This window comes from Symphalangus syndactylus, chromosome 11 (genome assembly GCF_028878055.3).
Source record: "Symphalangus syndactylus isolate Jambi chromosome 11, NHGRI_mSymSyn1-v2.1_pri, whole genome shotgun sequence".
NCBI lineage: Eukaryota > Metazoa > Chordata > Mammalia > Primates > Hylobatidae > Symphalangus > Symphalangus syndactylus.
In genome coordinates, this window is record NC_072433.2 from 82,597,631 (window position 1) to 82,620,917 (window position 23,287).

General features: G+C 41.9%; 1 protein-coding gene across 5 annotated transcripts in view; it reads right to left on the reverse strand.

Annotated features, from left to right (window-relative positions):
* Window positions 1-13,098, reverse strand: part of MCTP1 (multiple C2 and transmembrane domain containing 1) — a 598,469-nt gene extending 585,371 nt beyond the window's left edge. For 3 of the 5 annotated variants that reach the window (XM_063612297.1, XM_055233344.2, XM_055233343.2), the window contains exon 1: window positions 12,327-13,098. In XM_063612297.1, coding sequence (XP_063468367.1) covers window positions 12,327-13,046 — 720 coding nt within the window. In that variant the 5' untranslated portion in view covers window positions 13,047-13,098. The remainder of the gene's footprint in view (window positions 1-12,326) is intronic. The other 2 variants (XM_055233346.2, XM_055233345.2) reach the window with 1 other exon arrangement.
* Between the last annotated feature and the right edge of the window lie 10,189 nt (window positions 13,099-23,287).

Consider the following 23,287-nt stretch of genomic DNA (forward strand, 5'->3'; position numbering starts at 1 on the left):
ATGCATCCGTATTTTTTACCTGTAAGGATCATTTTGTGAGAGTTAAGTCAGGCCATGCTTGAAAACATTAATGATTGATAGTCATTGTGACATCTGCATTTGAAAGGATTAAGGGACTAATTCAATGAGTGCTCTTCCATGGTGGCTGTAAATATGATATACACTTACAGGAGAATGACTATTCTATTGAAGAAAAGGCATTCCTTATATATCATAGATTTTATATATGTTATAATTACATATAAAACATTATATATAATATATATTTTTATATATGGCACTCCATATTTATATATATTTTAAATTCAAAGTAAGATTATTCATTTCCTTTGTAGAACACACACCATAGTGGTTTACTAACCACGAATGCCATCTTCCAATTGTTTTATAATTTTCTCTTTTGCTGAACTAGTTTTTGTACATCTATTCAGACTAGACAAACTAAAGCCATTTGTAAAGATTATATCATCATTTAAATGTAATACCATCTATTACTTTATTACTATTAAAGTGGATGATTAAATTTAGAAGTGGAAGAATATTGGCATTCTTCTGGTTATCTTTGACTCCAGTGAAAAATATGATATGCATGAAAGAGTAGGCATGTGCATAAACCATGCCTGGTAAAGGTATCCTCTGTGTGTGTATATACGTGTGTGTAAGACATACGTCAAAGCAACACAAAATGTCACAAACATCATAGGAGTCAATTACTTAAATTTTGTCATGAAAAAATATATTATAAAAGCTACTAACAAAAAAGTTGCCTGATTGTCCTTTATTTTCCCTGCTTATTTTCCAAGCAAAGAAAGAAAACTGATATTATAGCTGAAAGGTAAGCCACAGGGCAGAGAAGGAAGAGCCAAGACCTAAATAATATACCACCTGGATAGTCCGACAACACAGTTCCATAGGCTAATCATCCAAGTTATCCAAGTCATCCAAGTTATACAAAGTTATCCAAGTCATCCAAGTTATACAAAGTTATCCAAGTCATCCAAGTTATACAAAGTTATCCAAGTCATCCAAGTTATACAAAGTTATCCAAGTCATCCAAGTTACACAAAGATCCTCTCATAGCAAATTCCATATAGTTCTTCCTCATTTCTGGCAAATGCCCAGTAGGAAAAAGTTGAAGTCAAAGAAAGTGAAAATGTCAGATAAATAATAGGTACAAATACACTCTAAAATGCTTTGTCTTCCTTGAAAAGCCCAGAGGCAGGGAGCATGCAGCCTGAGAGATTCTGCCAACTGCAGGTCTCCCTCCCATCTCTGACTATTCCCTTCTGTCTTATTCTGCTGATTCCCACAGAGAAAGCAAGGAAATCACAAAAGCACCAGCCTGAGTGTAGAACATTTTGCTGCATAGTGGGCCAAAGGGAGCAGAGAGAGGCTGAGGGGATGACCCAAATGGTTAAGTTTTTTTTTTTACTTGAAACTCTATTGAGTTGAACTGGTGTGTATACAAGGCCAGACAGGACCGGGCAAAGTCACGATCACAGCCAAACCCCATCACTGTTCCTCACCTGAAGCTTTCTTTAAAAGTACAGGAAAGCAAAGAAGAAAAGAGAAGGTGCAGCCCACATCTGCTCTCAGCTAGAGACAGCATGGTCCCTGCTGATTTGGGGGTTTGGCCCCGCAGGGCGCAGGGGGCAACTGTTCTGTGGTACCCAGAGCTTGTCTCTAAAATCTCTTCCAATCCCAAAAGATATTTTGGAAAACATTTGGAGTCCCAGTGTGGTGTGGTGAAAATACTATTCAAAAGCAACGATCAAAATAGCTAAATTATTCTTGTATCAAAATCAATTTTACATTTCAATATAAGAACAGGAATGGATAGAATATCATTTCTATTTTGAGAGAATATCTATTGGCAGTTTTCAGAAATGGACCATTTGCCATGCACAGATCAGCCTTGCACAGGAGAGAGGATGTATATTTTAATATGTTTGCAGCACACTACCTTGATTAAGAATGAAAATTTCCAGCAGAGCCCTTGGATCCCAACCTCCTTCATTATAACTATTTCTCCAAATATGTAGCCACTCTGGCATCAAGCACCGTAAAGATTCAGCTAACAGGTATATGTAGGAGGTTTTCTTGTTTTGCCTGACTTTTTAAACTAACATGTTTTACCCTTTCTTTTGCTCTATTAACACTCACTACTTTCAGTGCCTAACACTGAACAAAAAAGGAACCATTTTGTTCTGAAGAACTCAAAATAACTTAAAGAATAGGAGCTATTACAGTACATAGGTGACAATCTGACACTTAGGAGCCTGGCACCCTCAGCCATTCTGCAGAAATGCAAACCCAAAACTCAACCCCCACCCAGGGAGAAAAAAAAGATATTTCAATAAAAGCATCTCTGAACAGAACTAGGAAAAATCAAAAACATAAGAAAAGGGGAAAACACGCTGTGATGAACTCTTTTTACTCCCCCTTAACTGGACATTCAGCCAAACCCCTGATCCTGCAAATCTTTCCATCTTTCTGTCACCAAGGTCAGAGCACAGCCCAGGCTCTCACAGCAGGCTCTCGCTGAGACTACTGTGGCCTCCATGTGTTTGTTCTCCTGTTTCCACACCAGCTTCAACCTCCTAAGGCTCAGGTTGACCCAGTCACTACCCTGCTCAATTGCCTCCAGGGTTGGAGAGCACACGTCTCAGCCCTTGTATCTGGCCATACCTTCACTCTCACCTTTATTCGCATTACCCCTCTGCCCACACCCTAGATTTCAGTCCCGCTACTGACTTCCCATTTTTTGCATACACAGGACACTTATTTGCCTTTGTGCTTAGGCAACAGTCTTTCAACATCTCCCTATGTCCAAATCCTAATCACATTTCAAAACTAGGAAGGGGCCACCAGACAGAACAGCCTCAAACTGTTACCACCAAGCCTACAGACCTCCCTGCATCCACGTCCACACTGTCTCCTTCCATCTGCAATGGAAAACGGATGCTTCTTCTGGCTAAAGGCTAAGGGAGACCTCCCTCCCATGGCCTGTGGGACCCACCCCGACCCATGTACTTAGGAACCTTATCCCATCAATTATCCCCCTTTCTCCTTTATCTTCGACCTCTCCCTCTCCATAGGCTCTGTCCCATCAACTCACTCAAGGTATCTCCATTTATAAAAACCTTCCCATGAACCGTTTCCAACACTTTCTCCTTCTCCCACTACTGCTTTCTTTTTTTTTTTTTTTGAGACGAAGTCTCGCTCTGTCACCCAGGCTGGAGTGCAGTGGTGTGATCTTGGCTCACTGCAAACTCTGCCTCCCGGGTTCACGCCATTCTCCTGCCTCAGCCTCCTGAGTAGCTGGGACTACAGGCGCCCACCACTATGCCTGGCTAATTTTTTGTATTTTTAGTAGAGATGGGATTTCAACATGTTAGCCAGGATGGTCTCGATCTCCTGACCTCATGATCCGCCCGCCTTGGCCTCCCAAAGGCTACTGCTTTGTTTTATCATCTGTATAGAGCCAAATTGCTTGGCCACTCTCCCTGTCCCCACCTCCACAATTTCCACATACCCACCACCCCCAACCACTGCATCCTCACCTTCATCTCACTACTCATTTCTCCTGGCTGGTGAACTCATCCCATTAGTTTGTAAAATGTACTGATGCCTACATGTCGTGTTGATGCTTACATGTATCGCCCCAGACAACACATGCCTAGCATTTGCCCAGCACTTGGGGGAAGGGGAAGTGGGGAGAGGAGAAATCAGATATGACCTCTCTGAGTCAGAAGTTCTAACTGATAGCTAAATTCATGCCAGAGATTTATTTAACCTATGATGCTTTTAAAAATATATTATTTATTTGACAAAAATTCAGGAATCTAAAGACTTCACACCAAAATCTGGGATTTGGCTTCTATTAAAGAATCTAGAAGCTCTGGCAACACGGTTTCTTTCCCAGGTGCCAGTACTCAGCTGAGAAGCAGCTGCTCCTTCCAGGAGGCAGGGGATCCCTGGTCCACCATGGCCCCACCAAACCCTCTTGGCTCCTTGTCTTTACTTTGGTGGCCCCTGTGGGCATTGGAGTTTGGAGTTTGAAATCCCTGCTTTAGATCAGTGTTAGCCAATAAAAATACAAGTATGAGACACATATGTAATTTTACTTGTAAAACTAACTTTAATATTATATTTAATTTAACCTAATATATCCAAAATGTTATCCCAACACGCAATCAATAAAAAAAGTTTAATAATGGGATATTTCATATCCTTTTCTTTGTACAAGCCTTCAAAATTCAGTGTGCATGTATGCATTTTACACTTATAGCCCATCTCAATTCTAACTAGCCATGTTTCCAAAGTCCCATAGCAAAATGCGGGTAGTGGTTGTCACATGGGACAGCACATCTCTGGATGCTAAATGGTTAGTTACAAGAATCAGATCTTGCAAGCAGAGAAAGTTGGAATGAGAGAGAATATTAAGGAGAAAGAAGAAAGCTGGCAGGACTAAGAAAGTGGGTGTGGATGTTAAAGAATAGGCATGTGAGATGTTTAAAAACAGGAGGGAAAGGGACAAGGACACAGAGACAATGAACCATGCTCAGTGAAAAAATTTGCTCTAGTCTAGTCCTCCATGGGAGAAAAACATCCTTTATAAGCAAATGCAGCTGATGGACAATGCAGATTTTCTGGAGGGAGGATTTGGGGTTTTTTAACTAGGCTCAGCACTAGACAGGAGGGGTCAATGTAAATATCACTTGGCCACTTGTGTGAACTCCACTTCACACAGTTGGTATTTAAGAGGCAGCAGAATGAACCAGGCTAGTGAGGACGGGATTCTTGGTCAATGTTGGGATTTTTTTTTTTTTTTTTTTATGGAGTTTCACTCTTGTCGCCCAGGCTGGAATGCAGTGGCACTATCTCAGCTCACTGCAACCTCTGCATCCCAGGTTCAAGCGATTCTCCTGTCTCAGCCTCCTGACTAGCTGGGATTATAGGTACCTACCCAACACCCAGCTAATTTTTGCATTTGTAGTAGAGATGGGGTTTCACCATGTTGCCAGGCTGGTCTTGAACTCCTGACCTCAGGTGATCCACTGCCTCGGCCTCCCAAAGTGCTGGGATTACAGGCGTGAGCCACTGCGCCCAGCCAATATTGGGATTTTAATCTGAGTCATGGCTGGAAGTAAAGGGAAGATAAGGGACTTTCTTAGATAATGGGTTTAGGATGCAGGAGAAGTGCTAGGTACAAAAAACAGGTCAGGCCAGGGGCGATGCCTCATGCCTATGATCCCAGAACTTTGGGAGGCTGAGGCAGGTGGATCACAATGTCAGGAGATCGAGACCATCCTGGCTAACATGGTGAAACCCCGTCTCTACTAAAAATACAAAAAATTAGCCGGGCGTGGTGGCGGGTGCCTGTAGTCCCAGCTACTCGGGAGGCTGAGGCAGGAGAATGGCGTGAACCCGGGAGGTGGAGCTTGCATTGAGCCGAGATCATACCACTGCACTCCAGACTGGGCGACAGAGCAAGACTCGGTCTCAAAAAAAAAAAAAAAAAAAAAACAGGTCAAGGAGATGGGTCAAGGAGAAGTTGCAGTGAAGAAGGAAGGAGAGTATCTTGAGCCAAGATCCAGGCAGAATTCAAGACTCAGAGGCATAGCTAAGTGAGGATGTATAGGCAGGAATCAGAAATCCAGATGTGTGGGTGCAATGTCAGAGGCCAGAAAGGAGACTTGGGTGCGAAAACTGGATACCCAGAGTCAGAGTCCAATACCAAGAACTACATCCCTGACCCGGAGACCTCAGAAATAGGCTGCTTTTCCATCCTCCATGGGAGCACAATATGGCAGCCACTTAGTAGGTACCACATCCTCCCTTCACCAGACTTTAATTCTGTTTCTTGTCTGCCCAAGAACCAGAATTAAAGTCTAGGCTGGCAAAAGCCAAGCTACCAGCTGGGAGAAGAGGGGAACATCAAATATATCTGCCAGGCTTAAAAGGACTTGGAATTGAGAAGGCAATATCATTTCACAAACATAAAGCGATTTTGAAGCTCTTCCAGAGGCCTTATCTCTGAACAGTTCTAGCCAATCCATTCATCCCTTCATTCGTTCAGTCACCATTTATTGAGTAGTCTTCCCCTCAACTGTTTTACAATGCTGAATCACTAGGTCAATTGCACTAGGGCTTGCCAAATTCCACTCCAGCAGAGCTGGCGAGGCAAGTGAAGGTGGTTCAGGCTTAAGCAAAATAACTTCAGATTGTTAATGCTGAAGGGGCCTCTCTAAATGAACCCAGTGGGATTAGGAGGATACAAAGATCCTAAGATGTCCAGAGGTCCACTTGTCTACATTTGTTGTAATTTTCCAAATTGGCTAGGACCCAAGAGAACAGGAAATAAGGCTGGTATAAAATATCTCGAAAAGATGTCACTGAAGAGAAGAAAATTGTTCTCTCAAGAAGGCAGTAGGCAGGACTTTTAAATCTCATTATATTACAAATACAGTTTTCCATATTGCACCCATACTACAGTTAAATACAAATATTTGGAGACTTCAGGGACATTGTGGCCTGATATTCTGCCACCCCCCCGAAAAAAAAAGTTTCTAATGATAAGAAACTGCTACATATTAGAGGGGAAAATGTATTTGGATAAAATATTGAATTGTTAGGGATAAAATTCTCACTTCTGATTCATAAAAAGCACTGTGAGTTAGAAGAAAAGGTTGATGGTGAAGAGCAAATTAAAATGGCACATAAAGTTAATGATGTAGAAAAAGGCTGTATCTTCAATGGTGCCGACAAATCAAAATTTACAAAAACTGTAAAGGCTATTTGTTAAGTGAACAAATGACTTGAGAAAAGGGTGCCTCTTCTTTGATTCAATAATTAGCTTTACAGAAAGGTAAGCATGTCATAAACAGGTCTGGTTTATACTCTAGTTTTATAAAAATATGCACATGTATATAAAGCAAGTTCTAGGATAATATCTACTTCATTCACATTAAGCAAAAAACAAAGCCCAGCACGCAAATAATAACCCTCAGTTATCAAGAAACGGTCTTATTTAGGATGCTTGTTGACTTACTTACTGAGGCAGGGAAATATGTGATTTTTAGTAAGTTTTCCAGTAGCAAAAAGAAATTAAAGCAAAGAACTTTCTGTTTCAAAAAATTATTTTTAAGCCAGGCGTGGTGGCTCATGCCTGTAATCCCAGCAATTTGGGAGGCCAAGGTGAGAGGATCACCTGAGGTCGGGAGTTCGAGACCAGCCTGACCAACATGGAGAAACCCCGTCTCTACTAAAAATACAAAAATTAGCCAGGCGTGGTGGCACATGCCTGTAATCCGAGCTACTCGGGAGGCTGAGGTGGAAGAATTGCTTGAACCTGGGAAGCAGAGGTTGCGGTGAGCCGAGATTGCGCCATTGCACTCCAGCCTGGGCAACAAGAGCAAAACTCTGTCTCAAAAAAAAAAAAAAAAAAAAAATTTTCTGCTTACCTAAAGCAGATGCCTGCTACCATATTATAAATAGATATAGACCAAGAAGAAAAAATCTATATAACCTAACTTCTGAATCTGCAGATTTTGTCAATGCTTATAGTTATGCAGTCATATTATTTATATTCTATTAACCAGGATTGGTAAATGATTTAATAAGCATTATGATCAAAGAAATCATATCACATGTTTCCTTTAGGTATCAAAAATATATTATTAACCTTTATTTTGTGAAATCATTTTCAAACAATGAGGTAAAAGAAAGAGGAAGAAGAATGTTCTATTTTTAAGTGAATCTGCTAATCCCACTTTTTCCCTCAACATAACATATTCATTCTTCATGATAATGCATACATACTTGCTAAAAATAATGTAAGATTTTTTTTCATTGCTGTATAAAATTGTAATGTCACCAATACTACCTTGATTAGTCATGGGCTACTTTTTCCAACACTGCAAGTAACATAGTTCATATCCTAAATTAAATAAGAAGGACTGGCAAAGCACCCTGTTAATTTTTTTCAACCACACACTTATTTGTAATAGCAGCAATTGCAAAACTTCAGCATACGCTCCAATAATAATAACAAGCACAACAGCAATTGCTAATGTTTATTGAACACTTGCTATAGTTTAAGCCAATCTCTCATAACATCTACATGTTAACACTTCCATTTATGCAAGATTCATAGTTCAACTCAAATTTGCCAGACACTTATTATAGCAAGTAAAGGTTAAAGGGAAATATGTCATCCCCTTCACTCCCTTTCTTTGGAATAAGCTGATGATCCCAGCACTTTTCATGAATGCTATCGCACATCAAACTCCACTTTCCACCCTGCTCCAAAATGTCCTAAGGTCCCATCCACCCTCTCTCACTTTCAATCTGAAAGGGGTCATTTCTGAAGCTAGACCAGTATAAAGCTACTAACATTGTTTTAGGGACTTGATTTTGGTATTATTAGTTTTCTCCAGTGACTTTGGTCGTTTATAATAGGAATTATGTTTTTAAATCTGTGCCTTCTTTAAGATGGAGTTGTGTTCTTTGAAGTTATAGTCAAAACATCTGAAAAATTGCAAAAATCAACCCAAGTCATGTTTTTGAATCATTTTGTTAAATATGTGCTTTATTTAAAAGCTCAAATAAAGCAAGATACACTTCATGTATAGACTTAATTGTAGAAATTTTTTTTTTCCACTTTTTATCAGGGCTTACAGATATGTTTTAGGAATCTTATCCCAATGAATAGATTCCTCTTGCTATGTTTCAAAACATATCTAACATGCACTGAATAATTTTCCTACTTCTTTTCAAAAATAGTTTCTCCTTTGTGAAAGCAATTTTAACAAAATTTATTTAAAGAGAAAAAATAAAAGTTCAGCATTCATAAACACTACATGCTTTTGTTAAAATACTAAAAAAATGCAACGTATTCATTCCTCACTCTTTATCTTAAAATACTGACTTTCTGATCCTAGCAAAACATAATTTTAGTAACTCGTCAAGGCAGAATACATAAAATTGGCATATTTTTGATATGCACACAAATTGAGAAAGCATCTTTTCCAACTGTGTTGCAGAAAATGAAATGCATCTGGTATGACAATATGGCCCAACACGTGAACTAGAATCAGTGGGAAGAAAGGGATATATTTTTTTCCTTATTCTCAAAACAGAACATTTGAAATAGTGCACATCCCCCAAAAGCAAGGCATTATTAAGTCTGTTAGTACATATTGCAAAGGTATGTTTGGCTAATGAAAACACAATAGCAAGAGGACCAGCAGGCACATGGAAAGTAGCCTGGTTTGTTCACTGTTACTCATATATATCAGTGACTCCCAAATCTCTGTCCCCAGCCGTCCAAACTGATTTTTTTTCTTTGCTTTTGCTTAACATCTCCACCCACTGTCAGAGTACGTGCACATATGTTGTTGGGGCCTCGTGCTGGGCTAGGGAGGTGGAGACGTAGAGAGTGTGTTGGAGAACATGGCTTATGCCAGGATCAAGCAGAGAGCAAGAGAAAAATTAAACAATTTGCCTATTTTTGCAAGAAATTTTATTTCTGCCTTGAAAGAAAAGTCTTTTCATCTAGGCACTCTAAAGATGTATTAAATGCTTTTATTGTGTTTCTTTCTTGAGTACTGTGCTTGTGAACTGTGAATAAAGCTGAAATCTGTATGTGCTACACGCCCCTTTCCGATGCCCAGGTCGCTTGGGAGATGAGCTGCTGAGAGAGTAAGGAAAGATCTCTGAGATATTCAGGAAGCTTGGAAGAGTGCTGCAAAGCTAAGCTGACTCCTGGGCAGCTGAATGAGCCCCCTTCCAGTTCCAGGTTCCGATTCCATTTCTTCCTCTTTCCCATTCAGAGGTGAGCTGGGCTCCTTTGAGTTGGGCAGAGAGGTATTTCCAGAACTGAGAAATCCTCTCTTTTACATTGGTCAGAGAGTGCTGCTGAAAGCCATTATTTGTGACTCATTACAGAGAAATCTCTCCACTTCTCAGAGAACAAGGCCCCATGAGCAGCAACTCTAGGGACCAAAAATGGTATCTCTTTCTGAGACTGTGTCTGGCATCGGGCAAGTCCCTCAGGGTTTACCATTCTGTCTGCCTATATCCCATCTTTCTCTTATTTTTTGAAAGACATTTTAGCTTTTTTTTATTTCTCTTATGTCTATGCCAAAATGCTGATTCTCTATAAAGAAAAGCTTCTTCAGAGTTATAGATCACGATAATCTCATTTGTGACAAAATACATATGCAACAATACATCACAGAACAAATTACAAATTAAGATAGCTAATCCATCATAGAATTGATTGTATATAGGGATGGGGGAAAATCTCCAGAATACACGTAAACTTGCAAGGCTCTAGTTTCATCAGTAAGACCAAAGTCGTCTAAAAAATGGAACAAGTTCTAAAAGTTGTCAAAGGTAGCTGTCATAATGGAAAAAGATTCTGGAGACTGACTTGAGTACAAAACTTCTCTCTGTCATCTACTAACTATGTGACCCTGGAAAGCTTATTTAACCTACGTGAGCATTGGTTTACTAATCTGTAAAGTGACAATCACATAGGTCCGCTGTGAGGGTTAAACTATGTAGGGCTATAAAATGCCCAGCATATGGTGAAGGCGTACATAATAATGTTAATTTAGTATCTTCTCCAGAATAAGTTTATATCTTTTGTATACAAAATTCATACTTACATAGTAGTGTTTTTTTAATAAAGACTGACAGTTTCTGAAAACTTTTTGGCAAAAAGGAACATAAAAATTCAGAGTTTTCTATTTTTGCTTTAAAAATATCTTCGTTCAGTGAACTGTAATGTGATTTAATAAGTTAACATTCACAGTAATATGATATATACCTTCCAAAATAATTCAATTATTATTTGTTATTCTATTATCCTTGATAGTGAAAGAAAAAAATGTAAAGTTCCCCAACTCCGAAATTCTTATACATTAGGATTATGTACACGCTCAAAAATAAATACTTCCTTCAATATATAGTATTCATCTACACTGAATTTAATACATTCTTCTAAAACCATTTATCGCTTTACTTTTAAAACCAAAAACAGGGGCTATATCCAGTTCACTTTCAAGATGACAGGAAAGGTAAATGTATTTAGTCTTTTTGTCACTATTATCTCTACTTACTCTTCTGAAAATAAAATCTTTTTCTGGATCATCAGGTGTTTGCTTACTGCAAGCAATTTTGTTTATTAAGGAACAAAACATATTCATATTCTGATTTATTTTCTGGAGCTACACTAAGAAATCAGTCCATGAACTATAAAAATTTCCAACTGAAAGCCTATCTATTCCCGTATCTTACCCTTCAAAACACAGCCTGATGTTTCTTTGCAGCTAAGCTTTCTATCTACTAATAACTAAAGTTTTAATGTGTCATTCATCTAACATAATTAATCAGAGTCAAAACAATGAGAAAGTTTAAGTAAACTAAGACGTATTGGGAGAAAAATGTTCTTTAGGTCTCTGGCAGAGTGAAACTTCCAAAATATTTTCTAGAATTAAAATGATTTGATAAACATTTACAAAAAGAGCAGTGCCTCTTCGAAACTGAGAGCGTAAAAACAGCTATTCAGTGGGACACATTGTGGGTCCCACACATAAAATTTCTAGTAAAAGCACTTTTAAAAACCTTGACTCTTGTCTGAGTAGTCAAGATGACGTATAAAGCAGCATACTTTAAAAGCAAGTGCTTCAGGTGACTATTAAAACTTCACAAGGTTCATAGGAACATATGCATCTGACTAACTGGGAGGAGACGCTCCCGCTGTCCACTTAAAGGGCGGTGATCCAATTGCAGCAGGAAGGTTTAAGAAAGGGGTGCCGGAAAATGAGCAGGCCTGAGATGATGCTTTCCCTGGCACAGGACCTCACATGTGCCATAATTTACCTCTCCACGTTTCTGTTTCTTCCTGCCAGCCATTTGCTTCCAATGGTGCGCCCCCACACCACCACACGTGATCGTAATTGTTTTTAAGTTATTGGGTTAGTTTTTTCTTTTGCCAAGATGAGATTTGGCTGGACATCTCCCTCCAGGAGAACTCTAAAAACTACCCACTTTAGGTCTAACTTTTCACTGACTACTCAGAAAGCTTCTGGTGACAAGTATCATTTCTACCAAAAGTAAAGTCCGGGTGCAAGTCAGAACTCTTTCATCTTTGCTAGAGCGAGATGTTTTCTTTCCACAGTTTCATCTACTTAGAATTAATAGCATTTCCCCTCCCGCCTCCCGGCCCCCGCCCCCCGCTCCCCGGGTGGTGAACACCCGAAGAGGGAGGCGTGGCCTCGCGCACCTAGTCTCCCGCCGCGCCTACTGGCACTCACCTGGCTGCTGCCGCGCTCCTCGCCGGTCTCCGGGGTCCGAGACTCCGCGGGACTCCGCGCCGGCCCTGCAGGAGGAGGCGGCGGCTCCAGCAGCTGCTCCAGGCAGGCGGTGCCCGGCAGAGAGGAGCTCTTCTGGTGGCACAAGTGCGCCCCGGGGCCCTGACGCTGTGCACCCTCATCTCGGGCGCGGTCCCCCCTCGGGGGAGGCTGGGGCGAGGAGGACAGGGAGGAGGAGGCGGAGGAAGAGGAAGCAGCTGAGTCGGGGGAGCGTCCGCCAGGAGGCGTCCCTCCCGCTGCTCCCGAGGCCGCCGCGGGCCCTTTTCCGGCCGAGAGCAAATGTTCGCGGATCCGGCGGCGTAGCGTGGACCCCTGCTCGGCTCTGCCGGCGCCGCTGGGCTCTAGGGGCTCTGGCGAGGAGCAGCACAGGTTGGGCTGCGAGGAGGAGAAGACTCGGTCCAGCACTTGCTTCCGCTTCTTGAAGCCGCTCCACCTGCTGCCTGCACCACTCCCCCCGGCCGGTGCATCCCGTGTGCCTACCGGGGGTGGCGGGGAGGGCGACGGGGTGTCCGCAGTGCGGCGCTCCGGACCCCCAGCGCGCCCGCCCCCGCCGCCCTTGCTTCTGCCCACCCCCAGCTGCAGGTTCTTCCAGAGCCGGGCCTGGAAGGAGGAGGACGCTGCCGGCGGCTCCGGCTCGCCCGCCGCAGCAGCCCGGGGCTCCATCCTCCACCCCCTGCTCCTCCTCTCCCCTCCTCCTCCTCCTCCTCCTGCTTCTCCTCCTCCCTCTCCGGCTGCACCTCCTCCCGGGTCCCCGCGGCGGTGGCGGTGGTGGCGGCGGCGGCGGCGGGCGCAGCAGCAGAAACCGGGAGTGCCCAGCGACTTCAGGCCAGCTCGGGGGAAAGAAGCGGCCGCCGCCTTCGAGGCTCTCTGGCCTCGGGACTCCGGCGCCGCCTCTTCCTCCCGCACCTGCTGGGGTGGGCTGGCGCCGTAACCGAATCCCGGCCGCGGCGCCTGCAAAGTTTTTCGCTCGAAGCTCCGCGGCTCCAGTCCACTGGCGTCCCCCAGGCCGCGCCCTGGCTCCCTCTTCTCGCTGGCCGAGTTCGGGAAGCTGCACGCACCGGGGCGTGCGCGTCCAGCTGCGCCAGGGACCGCACCCGGCGCCCTCTGGGCAGCACCTGTCAGCGGCGGGGGCGGCTGCCTCCAAATTGGGCGCGCACGCGGCTCACACAACACGGCGCGTCTGGCTGGAGACTCCGGGGACCAGCAGTCCCCCTGGGGCGCCCCGGGACCATCCTCCAGCTCCTAGGTGGGAGGGCCGGTAGGAGCCGGGTGGAGCTAGGTAGGGCCCAAAGCCAGCTTGCTCCCTAGGATCGGGCCACAGTTGCCCACGCAGCTCGCTGTGCGCTGGCCGCTGGCCGCGCTGGCGATCGTCTGGGTCCGATGAAGCGAGCTGGAGTGGAGACTGTGTGCCCTCGATGGGTCTCGTGGGGGCGCCGATCGTCCACACTGAGCGATGAACCCGACGGAGTTCTAAAGCTGAAGACGTCTGCCGCCGCCCCGTTGCGCGCCCTGGGTCCAAGACGAGAGTTTAATTTCTTCTGTCTTGACTTCATCCCCATCCACCCCTCCCTTCTCTTTATTTGCCTCTGCACTGGTCTCTTATGATCAGGATCTAGCATTTCCGGAGTCTGACGATAAAGCCAGCCCTTAAGTTGCAGGGAGTTTCGGTGGACGAAGATGGGTGATGCGCACTGCCTTTGATCCGATTCGGCACGCACAGAATCTTGTTCTTTTCATTCAAGCGCATTTTTTCTTTGGTTACTTCATTTGCTTGTTGCAAGGCAAATGGAAAAGGCTTTTTAGCTCATTCAGACTTTGCTTCTCCCAAAGCTGCTCAGCCAGGGTCTTCTGATTCTGCTAGGAGAGACTCTGAAAGGCCAGCAACACAATGCCTCTTTCGTCCTCCTACATAAGGAAAACGGGAGAGTTCCCTAAGCTGGGGCAGCACACTGATCAGTCTTGTCTAGCTAGCAGTATGCTTTGGAGCTGTTACCAACCTAAGTTTTTTGTTTTGTTTTTCTTACCTTTATAACAAATATTTATTAAGCACCTACTATGTACCAGGCACAATGATGGGCTCTGGGGATGCAACTGTGAACAAGGCATCAGGGTCCCACCCACATGGAGCTTATTGTGAGGGTGAGGGTTGGGAGGTGATGTGAGACAATAAACAGAATTTCTAATATTGAAAAGTCCCATGGAAACAATTAAGCAGGGTACCACATAACAGAGTGGCTATAGAGGAAAAGCTTCCAGACAAAATGCAGGACACCCAATTAAACTGACTTTCAGATAAACAATGAATAATGTTAGTATATGTATGTCCCAAATATTGCACGGGACATACTTATACTAAAATACTATTATTTATCAGAAAGTTAAATTTAACTGGGTGTCTTATGTTTTTGTTTGCTAAATCTGGCAACCCCATATGGAGAGGTTTTTGGTTTTTCACATTATGTGTACAGGGAGAGTCTCTCTGAGAAGATAAAATTTTGAGTTAAGACTTAATGAGGACAGAGAACCAGCTATTGACGGATCTGACTGTAGAATTTCAGGTAGAAGGAACAGCAGATACAGAGGTCCTGAGGCAGGAAGCAGCTTGGCTGGGCATGTTCAAGGACAGACGGATACCACTCCAAATAGAGTATAGCAAGGTGGGTGGGGTTGGTAAGAGATGCAGTGAAACAAAAGGTCAGCTAAGGGAGTGGGTCCTGTAGCCAGAGTGAGAGTTCATGTTTCCTCTAAATGAAATTGGGAGACATTAGAGGTCTTTTTTAATCGTGAGGGTGATGTGATGTGATTTACTAATACTAATGCCAGGTATTAATAAATAGCCTCACAGGGCTATTTTGAAAATTAAGTGGAAAAAGGACTTAGCTCAGTGCCTGTATATAGTTGATATTATTGTTATTTGGTAGACCCAGTATTTCCCAAGTATATGAATACTATGCTTTGGAAAAAGCAGTGTGAATGGATAAACATTGGGCTGCATTTAAATAATATTATTGAAATGACAAGATTATAGAGATGGATAGTGGTTGCCAGGGGTTAGTGGTGGGGCAAATGTAAAGGATCAGAATAAAGAAGTTTATTTGTTATGATGAGGCAAATTTAGATTGTGGTGGTGGTTACTTGAATCTGTGTTATACACAGGATAGAACTGCATAGAACTACATACATATATGAACGCACATAAACACGTGACATCTGAATAAGGTGAGTGAGTTGTACCAATGGCGATTTCCTGGCTTTTAATATTGAACTGTAGTTATGTATGATAATATCATTGGGGGAAATTGGGTGAAGGTCACACAGGAGCTCTATATAGTATGTTTGCAACTTCCTGTGAGTCCATAATTATTTTAAAATCTAAAGTATGACTAAAAGCAAACAATAACAAAGCATGTTTTTTTGAAAAAATTGTGTGCTGCTGAAAGTTTTTCTTTGGAACCTTAATCATTAGAGAATGAAACAGTCTTGGAGCTACGATGGCCTACCCTTTCTCTGTAGCTCTGTTCTCACCAACCCCACCTAATTCCTGAGGAAGCCTCTGAGAAGCAAATGAGTGAAAAGTCAGGAGTGGTGAGGCAGAGTCCACATTAGGGCAAGCTCTCAACTGCAAATGTAAACACAGAGGCTGTGAAGCGCTCTCCACACAGAATAAGAAAAGCCGACTGCATTTGCCTTTATGGAGGTACCTCCCCGCCCCCCGCCCCGCCCCCGGTGAAAGCAGAAGGGGTGGCATTTTTCACTGGCTTTTCCTTCTTCTTCACTCCAGTTTCCTTTCTCTGTATTTTATTTCTGTGTTAGTCCTTACTTTTCAAAGTTTCAGGTAAACCTTTTAAAGTTTCAGTTAAAACCCTTCAGCTAAATTATAAATATCATAGCTAAGTCTAACTGTAGCTGGTGGTGGCTTAAGTGTTAACTCCCTCTAGAGTATTTATGAGCTTTATATATGGGGGCTTTATAAAACTGAAAATCTCCATCAAAATAAGTAGAAACCTTCATTAAGGACTTGGCCATTCAAGGTAGTGTTAGTCTTACAAAGTGAGCTACACACCATCTTCGGAGGCTTTCGCTCCAAACCTGCATCAATCCCTTATTAAATCAATATAGAGATCATTTTCAAAAGTCCAAGGCAAACTGTATTTTCCACACCAGACAATCAAGCTGAAAGCATCAAGACCGCAAAAAATTACCTGAATATAAAGCTACTCTGAAAGCATGAAAAGAAACTGCACTACCCAGAAATCTTATTCTCTAAAGAGAACAAGAGGAAAAATATTTTGTTTCTAGTTTGTTATAATTGTAGACTGGAGATAATGCTACACAATTCAACCTTAAATTCCTTTAGTCTTTAATGCATTTAATTGACTTTTTAATATTATTTTTCTCTTCTACCTGTCTTAAAATACTCTGAGATTTTGAGTTCTGAAATCTATAATCCCAAATAACACATCCATCATATGAATTCATTTACATATCTTGAAAAAGCATATGTAACTTTTCCTAAATATCTGAAGTGGATTATAAAATGAGACTGTCCTACAGATTGTATATCATATAAAGCTACACTAGATAAGGTCTCTTCTGTCAAATGTCTTATTATATTTAAGAGAAGATACTTATAAAAACTCTACAACACAAGCAGAAAGTGAATGGTACAAATTAATCACTGAGGAAGTGAAGAATTACTTCTGGCTTGACTAATCAAGGAGGACTTCTTGTTGGAGGCATCTGAGCTAAGATCTAGCGCAGGTGGCAGGGTATAACAAGAAGGTGGATTGCCACCAGCAAGGAAAAGCAAAATTCATGCCATATACCAAGACATTAATAAATGTTAGCTATTCTTTTTATTATTCTCATTAATACAATTTACTGTCTCGAATATTGATATTTATTGCTTGGATTAATATTAAATATGCTTCAAACATTGATATTCAGGAGGTTGAAGTGATGTATAAGCCACTTATACGATATTTATACAATGTATAATTATACAATGTATAATATTTGAGCAGAAACCCAAAGGAAGTGAGAGAAGCAGCCAAATAGTGAATCTGAGGAAACATTTTTCCAGGAACAGGAAACATGAAGTGCAAAGAGGCTGAGCAGGAACATTCTCAGCTTCAACAATGGCAAGGAGGGCAAAGTAGCTGAAAGAAAGAGAGCAAGAGGGGAATGAGAGGAGAAAATATTGCAGAGAAGCTCAAGGCCAGATGATACAGGATTCTGTAGGTGACAGTAAAGACTTTGGACTTGGGTAAAATAGAAAGTCATTAGAGGGCTTTGAGTAGAGTTTTTTAATAATCAAATTGCATTTTAAAAGACTCATTCTGGCCTCTTTGTTGACAATAGAGAGGCATGGATGAAAACAGAGTTTAGATAGGAGCCCATTCTGGGAACACAGTTTAGATAGGAGCCATACAAAAGGGACAATGATGGCTTCCACTGGGGTGGTAGGCGAGAAGTGGTGACCACAGTGACATTCTAGATACAGGACATTTTGAAGACAGAACTGACAGCTGGGCATGGTGGCTCTTGCCTGTAGTCCCAGCTACTTGAGAGGCTGAGGAGGGATGATCACTTGATCCAAGGAGTTTGAGGCTGCAGTGACCTATGATTGTGTGACTGTACTCCACATGGGTGATAGAGCAAGAACCCATCTCAGAAACAAACAAATACATAAAATTAAAGATAGAGCTGAGAGGATTTACCATAGTTTGGACATGGGGTACTCAAGTATTATGTTAAACTGTTTGCATTATTTATCATACACCGCTCTCATTGCAACCCCATTTCATAGATGAAGAAACCAACCCTGAGGCATATTAAGAGACTTGCAAGGTCACGCATTGAGTAGTTAGCAGATCCAACAATAGAAGCCAGGTCCATGGGCTTCCAAAGCCACGTGGCTTCTTTAATTTTAAAATATATGCATAAATAGAATAAATAATGGAAAGAAGCCTCAAAAGATGAACTGATCCATGCACTTGCCTTAGGTGAGCAATAAGACGATCTTGGACAGAACCAAAACTTACACTCAATGAGATCAAGGATGTAAATGCAAGCACAAAAACAACATTTCTGGAACTAATTGAGTTAAAGGCCAATTAAATGGCACTTCAGGAGCCCCATTGTCGGTGCAGTCCTGGCTGCTGTCCCAGCTCCCAGCAATAGGTCAGATATCTCCAGGCCCTCATGTTCTCTCCCAGTCTCTGAAATGGGATAATAATATTTGTCCACCTGACCAATTCACAAGGACCCAATTCAAAGACAAATGTAAGCAGCATTTTTAATGAGTAAAGCCTGTCCAAAAGAGTGACATTAGCATCACTTTGTAACCAAAAACAAGAAAACCTACCAGACTGATTCATTCCATCTTACATGGAAAAACCCTGCCTGTGTGGAATGAAGCATTTTGAACCATTCAAAACCAAGAACTCAGTCATCACAATTCACCATAGTGAGTTGACTGCTAACTATACGATTAACTCAAGAGAATGAATTCCTATTCTGGTTATAAACTAGTTTTTATCATTTCTTTCTTGAAAGATATCCCAGCAGAGCTCTCAAATTCAGTTGAATGTTTAAGTAACTTCAAAGGAGATATTTCTATTTATTCTGTTTAACCTAAGCCATATCACATTTTCTTTTAAATCAAAGTGTTTTTTAAAATTCTTGAGTTCTAGTTCTATGTCAGAGAGACATAAGAGTGTTCATGTGGCCAGAAGGAGAGAGGGAGGGGACTTGAAACTATAGTTGCATTAAAAAACACTTTTTTTGTAATCAATTGTCCATGTCAAAGAAGAGAGAAAGGAGTTAAGTGGAGATCAGAAGACAGCAAACGCTTCTTCCAACCCAAACCTTGATGCCAATTCTGTGCTGGAAAAGTCAGAAGGCATGGGTGTTTGCCTTGGTTTTGCACCCAAGTGCTCTGTAACTACAGGAAGCTTTTGGGGCCTCAGTTTCTTGTTAGGAAAATAAAGAGATAGAACTAGTTACCCTCTAAGGTCTTTTTCAGCTTAAAAATTGTGTGACCCTCTGAAGCAATTCTCCAATATATGATATAATCCATCTACTCATTCCTGATCTGACTTTCTACTTTCGATGGTGTACAAAAAGGCCAGTAGCACTAGATGGTCATCTAATAATCCCCTTTGAATATATACCATGTAGCAGAAGCCATCAGGGCCCCCTACTCCTATCTCTTAGGCCCCAGCACTCCAGTATGAGTATCTTCATCTTTCTTCCTCAGGGCTGGCTTCATACTGCACCCTTTCCCCCAAGTGCCTGGAACAGCTTTCAACCAATGAGTGATGGCATTGATGAGAGTTGAGGTATCTCTAGCTCCCTGCTGCCCAATGAGGGGACCAGGTGTGATAAGAAAGGGGAAAGGATTCTGTATTTCCCCTAGGTCCAGCACCTCCTGGTCACTGGCTTGGTAACATGCCCTCTATCAGCTTCCTTTCCTTCCCTCTCCCACTTGCTCCACTCCACTAAAGCTGGTCTCTGCAATTCCCAAATAAATTGCTTGGCATTTGAGTCCTTGTCACTAAGTCAGCTTCTGAGGGAATCCAAACTAAGACACATTAAAATGGACATTTTAATTCCTAGCTAGTGAGGTTCCCAACTTCACCACTCTATGGGAATAAAAGTAGCGTTCTCCAGCAAGAGTCCTTTGAATCATACAATGCCTTTACAGAGAATTATAAAGACAAAGTTTACCTGAGCCTATAATTATTCCCTAAAAGTGAGGCCCCTTGAGAGCCAGAGTATTAATCTATGATTTACTTCCTTGATGTAGTCCACTGACTTCCTAGAATACACAATAGGGTAGACTCCTCAGCATCCATTATACCCTGGAAAGTTAGTCTCCACTGATCATAGCCATTCCATCCTTTTTGTCAGATATGTGACCAATCAGGAAACTATTAACTGGAGGATATATTAATTGGGACTGGGTCCCCCCGCGAGTAACACATAAACCTTAAACATGTTAAAGAAGTCTGAAGGTCATTGCCCAGACTTTGTGTGTATTCCTTCTGTTTTGTTGGCCCACCACACATTCCCAAAGTCACCTCATGCTCCAAGATTGTCAGTGGAGCTCCAGCCAACCAGCAAAAATGAAGAAAAAGCAAAGAAGAGAGTGACCCTTTCTTTACAGTTACTCTGCAAGTCTTCTTGTATCTCAGGGCTTAGAACTCAGGCACACGGCCATTCCTACCCATGATTTCAAAATTAACTGAAACAACATCTTTATCCTGGGCAGTCATGTGTCCAGCCAAGAATTGGGGGTTTTTGAGGAAGAAGGGGAAGATGAATATTGGGGGATAAGAAGCAACTCAGACACAGAAGAATAGTCATTTGAGGGAGTTCTTCACTCATAAAGAAGAGGCACAAAAGAGATGATCTATTTTCCTTATCTACATGTTTGGTGCAATGCCTCGAACTACTGCAGCCATCTTGTTAGAAATCTGAGGATGAAGCAAACACCACAGTTTGCAGAGAAGCGAGATGAAAAACAACAGCAATTCTTGATGATGTCATTGTGCTACAGAATTAATCCACCCTGAGGCTTTCCTGAACTCAGATCCTATTACGTACTTATTATTAATTAGAAAGTTACTTTATCTAGCTTTTCAGTAAATTTCTGTTGACTTTATATTAGTTTTCTATTGCTGTTGAAACAAATGGTCACAAACTTAGCTGCTTAAAACAACCCCCAGGGCAGTGAAACTACTCTGTTTGATACTATAATGGTGGATGCATGTCATCATACATTTGTCTAAACCCATAGAATGTGCAACACAAAGAGTAAACCCCAATGTAAACTAGGGACTCTGGGTGATAGTGATGTGTCAGTATAGATTCATCAATTGTAACAAATGTACTACTGTGGTTGGCAATGTTGATAACTGGGGAGGCAATGCATGTGTGGAGGCAGGAGGTATATAGGAAATCTCTATATCTTCTGCTAAATTTTGCTGTGAGCCTAAAACTGCTCTAAAATATAATGTCCAACTTAAAAAAAATGTATTCTCTCACAGTGTCTGTGGGTCAGAAGTCTGGGCACAGTGTGGCTCTGCTGGTTCCTTGGCTTCAGGTCTCACGAGACTGAAATCCAAGTGTTGGCAGGGCTGTGTTCCTTCTTGGAGGCTCTGGAGACAAATCTGATTCCAGCCTTGTTCAGATTATTGGCCAAATTGTTCTACGCCCTTTTAGGATTGAATCTCTATTTCTTTGCTCCATACTTCGTTTCTAGAGACTGCCCGCATTTCTTGGCTCGTGGCTTCCTCATCTTCAAAGCCAACAATTGCAGATGGAGTCCTTCTCACACTTCAAATCTCTCAGGCCTCCCCACCTGCCTCTTCTCTCTTACTGGCTCTTCTGCCTTCTTCTAATCAGGGGGTTCATGGAATTATATTGGGCCCACCTGGATAATCCAGGACAGTGTCTTTATACTGAGTTCAACTGATTAGGAAACAATTATATCCACAATGTCGCTTCACAGCTTTCTTTATACTAGCATTTGATTCACTAGAGGACAGAAATATTTAGGGGACAGCTTTAGAAATCTGCTTACCCTTCCTGGGGCCCAAAACATCCTGATGAACACATCCACATTGAGACCAAGAGAAAGGATATATCTGCCTAGGTTGCCTCATTCACAACGGGGTATTGAACTTAAAGGAACTGGCTCAGTGTTGCAAGTAACAGAATTAATACAAACCAATATTAATAAATAATAAGGACACTGGGAAACTGGCCCAAATAATAGGGGAGACCTTTCTTCTTTGCTGTGTTATTTTGCAAAATCTGGCCATTTTGCTGCTTAAAATCATACTACTCCATTTTCTCCTAACCTGATGCTTTCTGTCCAGATTGCAATTGGTTTTTTTGTTTATTTTAAATCCAATCCCCTAATTTACACATTTTTTTCTCTAAGAGGGATAAAACTAGTTAAATACATATTTTAAATACATATGTTATTGATTTCAAACCAGTGCCTAAAAATGTAGCTGCCTTCTAGCAAACCCTACTTTAAAAATACTTGCCTAGAAAATACAAGAGAAAATGCAAAGAAAGAGTAGCAAAATGTGTACAAACATTCTTGGAAAAATAGAATGAAGTACAAATGCCTTTTCTGCAGAAAATTACCTTTGATAAAATGTTATTGGCTAAAAAGCTTCCTCGGATCCTGATTAGCCTGTAAGTCCATCTCCCAGGTTTATTCTCAGTCTCAACTTCTGCCTTCATGCACAGTTAAATCTCTAAATTCTGGCCATGAGGGTTTGTATACATTACAGAGACTGTTTTCCACTTTTGATAGATAGAGCAACTAGGAAACCAAGGCATGAGGGGACTTGGCCTATATGAAGTTAGTGGTGGGACCAGTGAGGTGTTTACAGGTAGCACCATCTTTTAGGGGACCTTAGGCTTAAGCCATCCTTACTCCCCGCCACTCTCAGTGTTTGCAGATCTGTTTTTCATTCAATTCTACACTTTGGCAGATTGGATCCAGCAGCGATTTAAACACTCCGAGACAGAATGGCTAGCCTCTGTGAGGCTATAACAGATGATAGCCTGAACTCCAAAGACATTAGGTCTGGAAGTTTACATCCTTGGCTCTGGCTAGACAGAGCACACGGGCACTCTGCACTTTTCTCTCAGCATTTGGTTAAGAAACTAATTTTAGGCAATAAAGTTGCTGCTATAAACAAACAAAATTGTACTCACCATTTATGGGGACTGTTATCTATAAATAAGACCTCTGAGCATTAATGATATTTGATATATGGCAAGACCTGTGGGGACAGTTTCATATTGCGATAGCAGTGTCTTGGGATCAAGAATCAGTCCTGCTAATTTTTGTGCAGATGTGCAAAAAAATAGTTAGC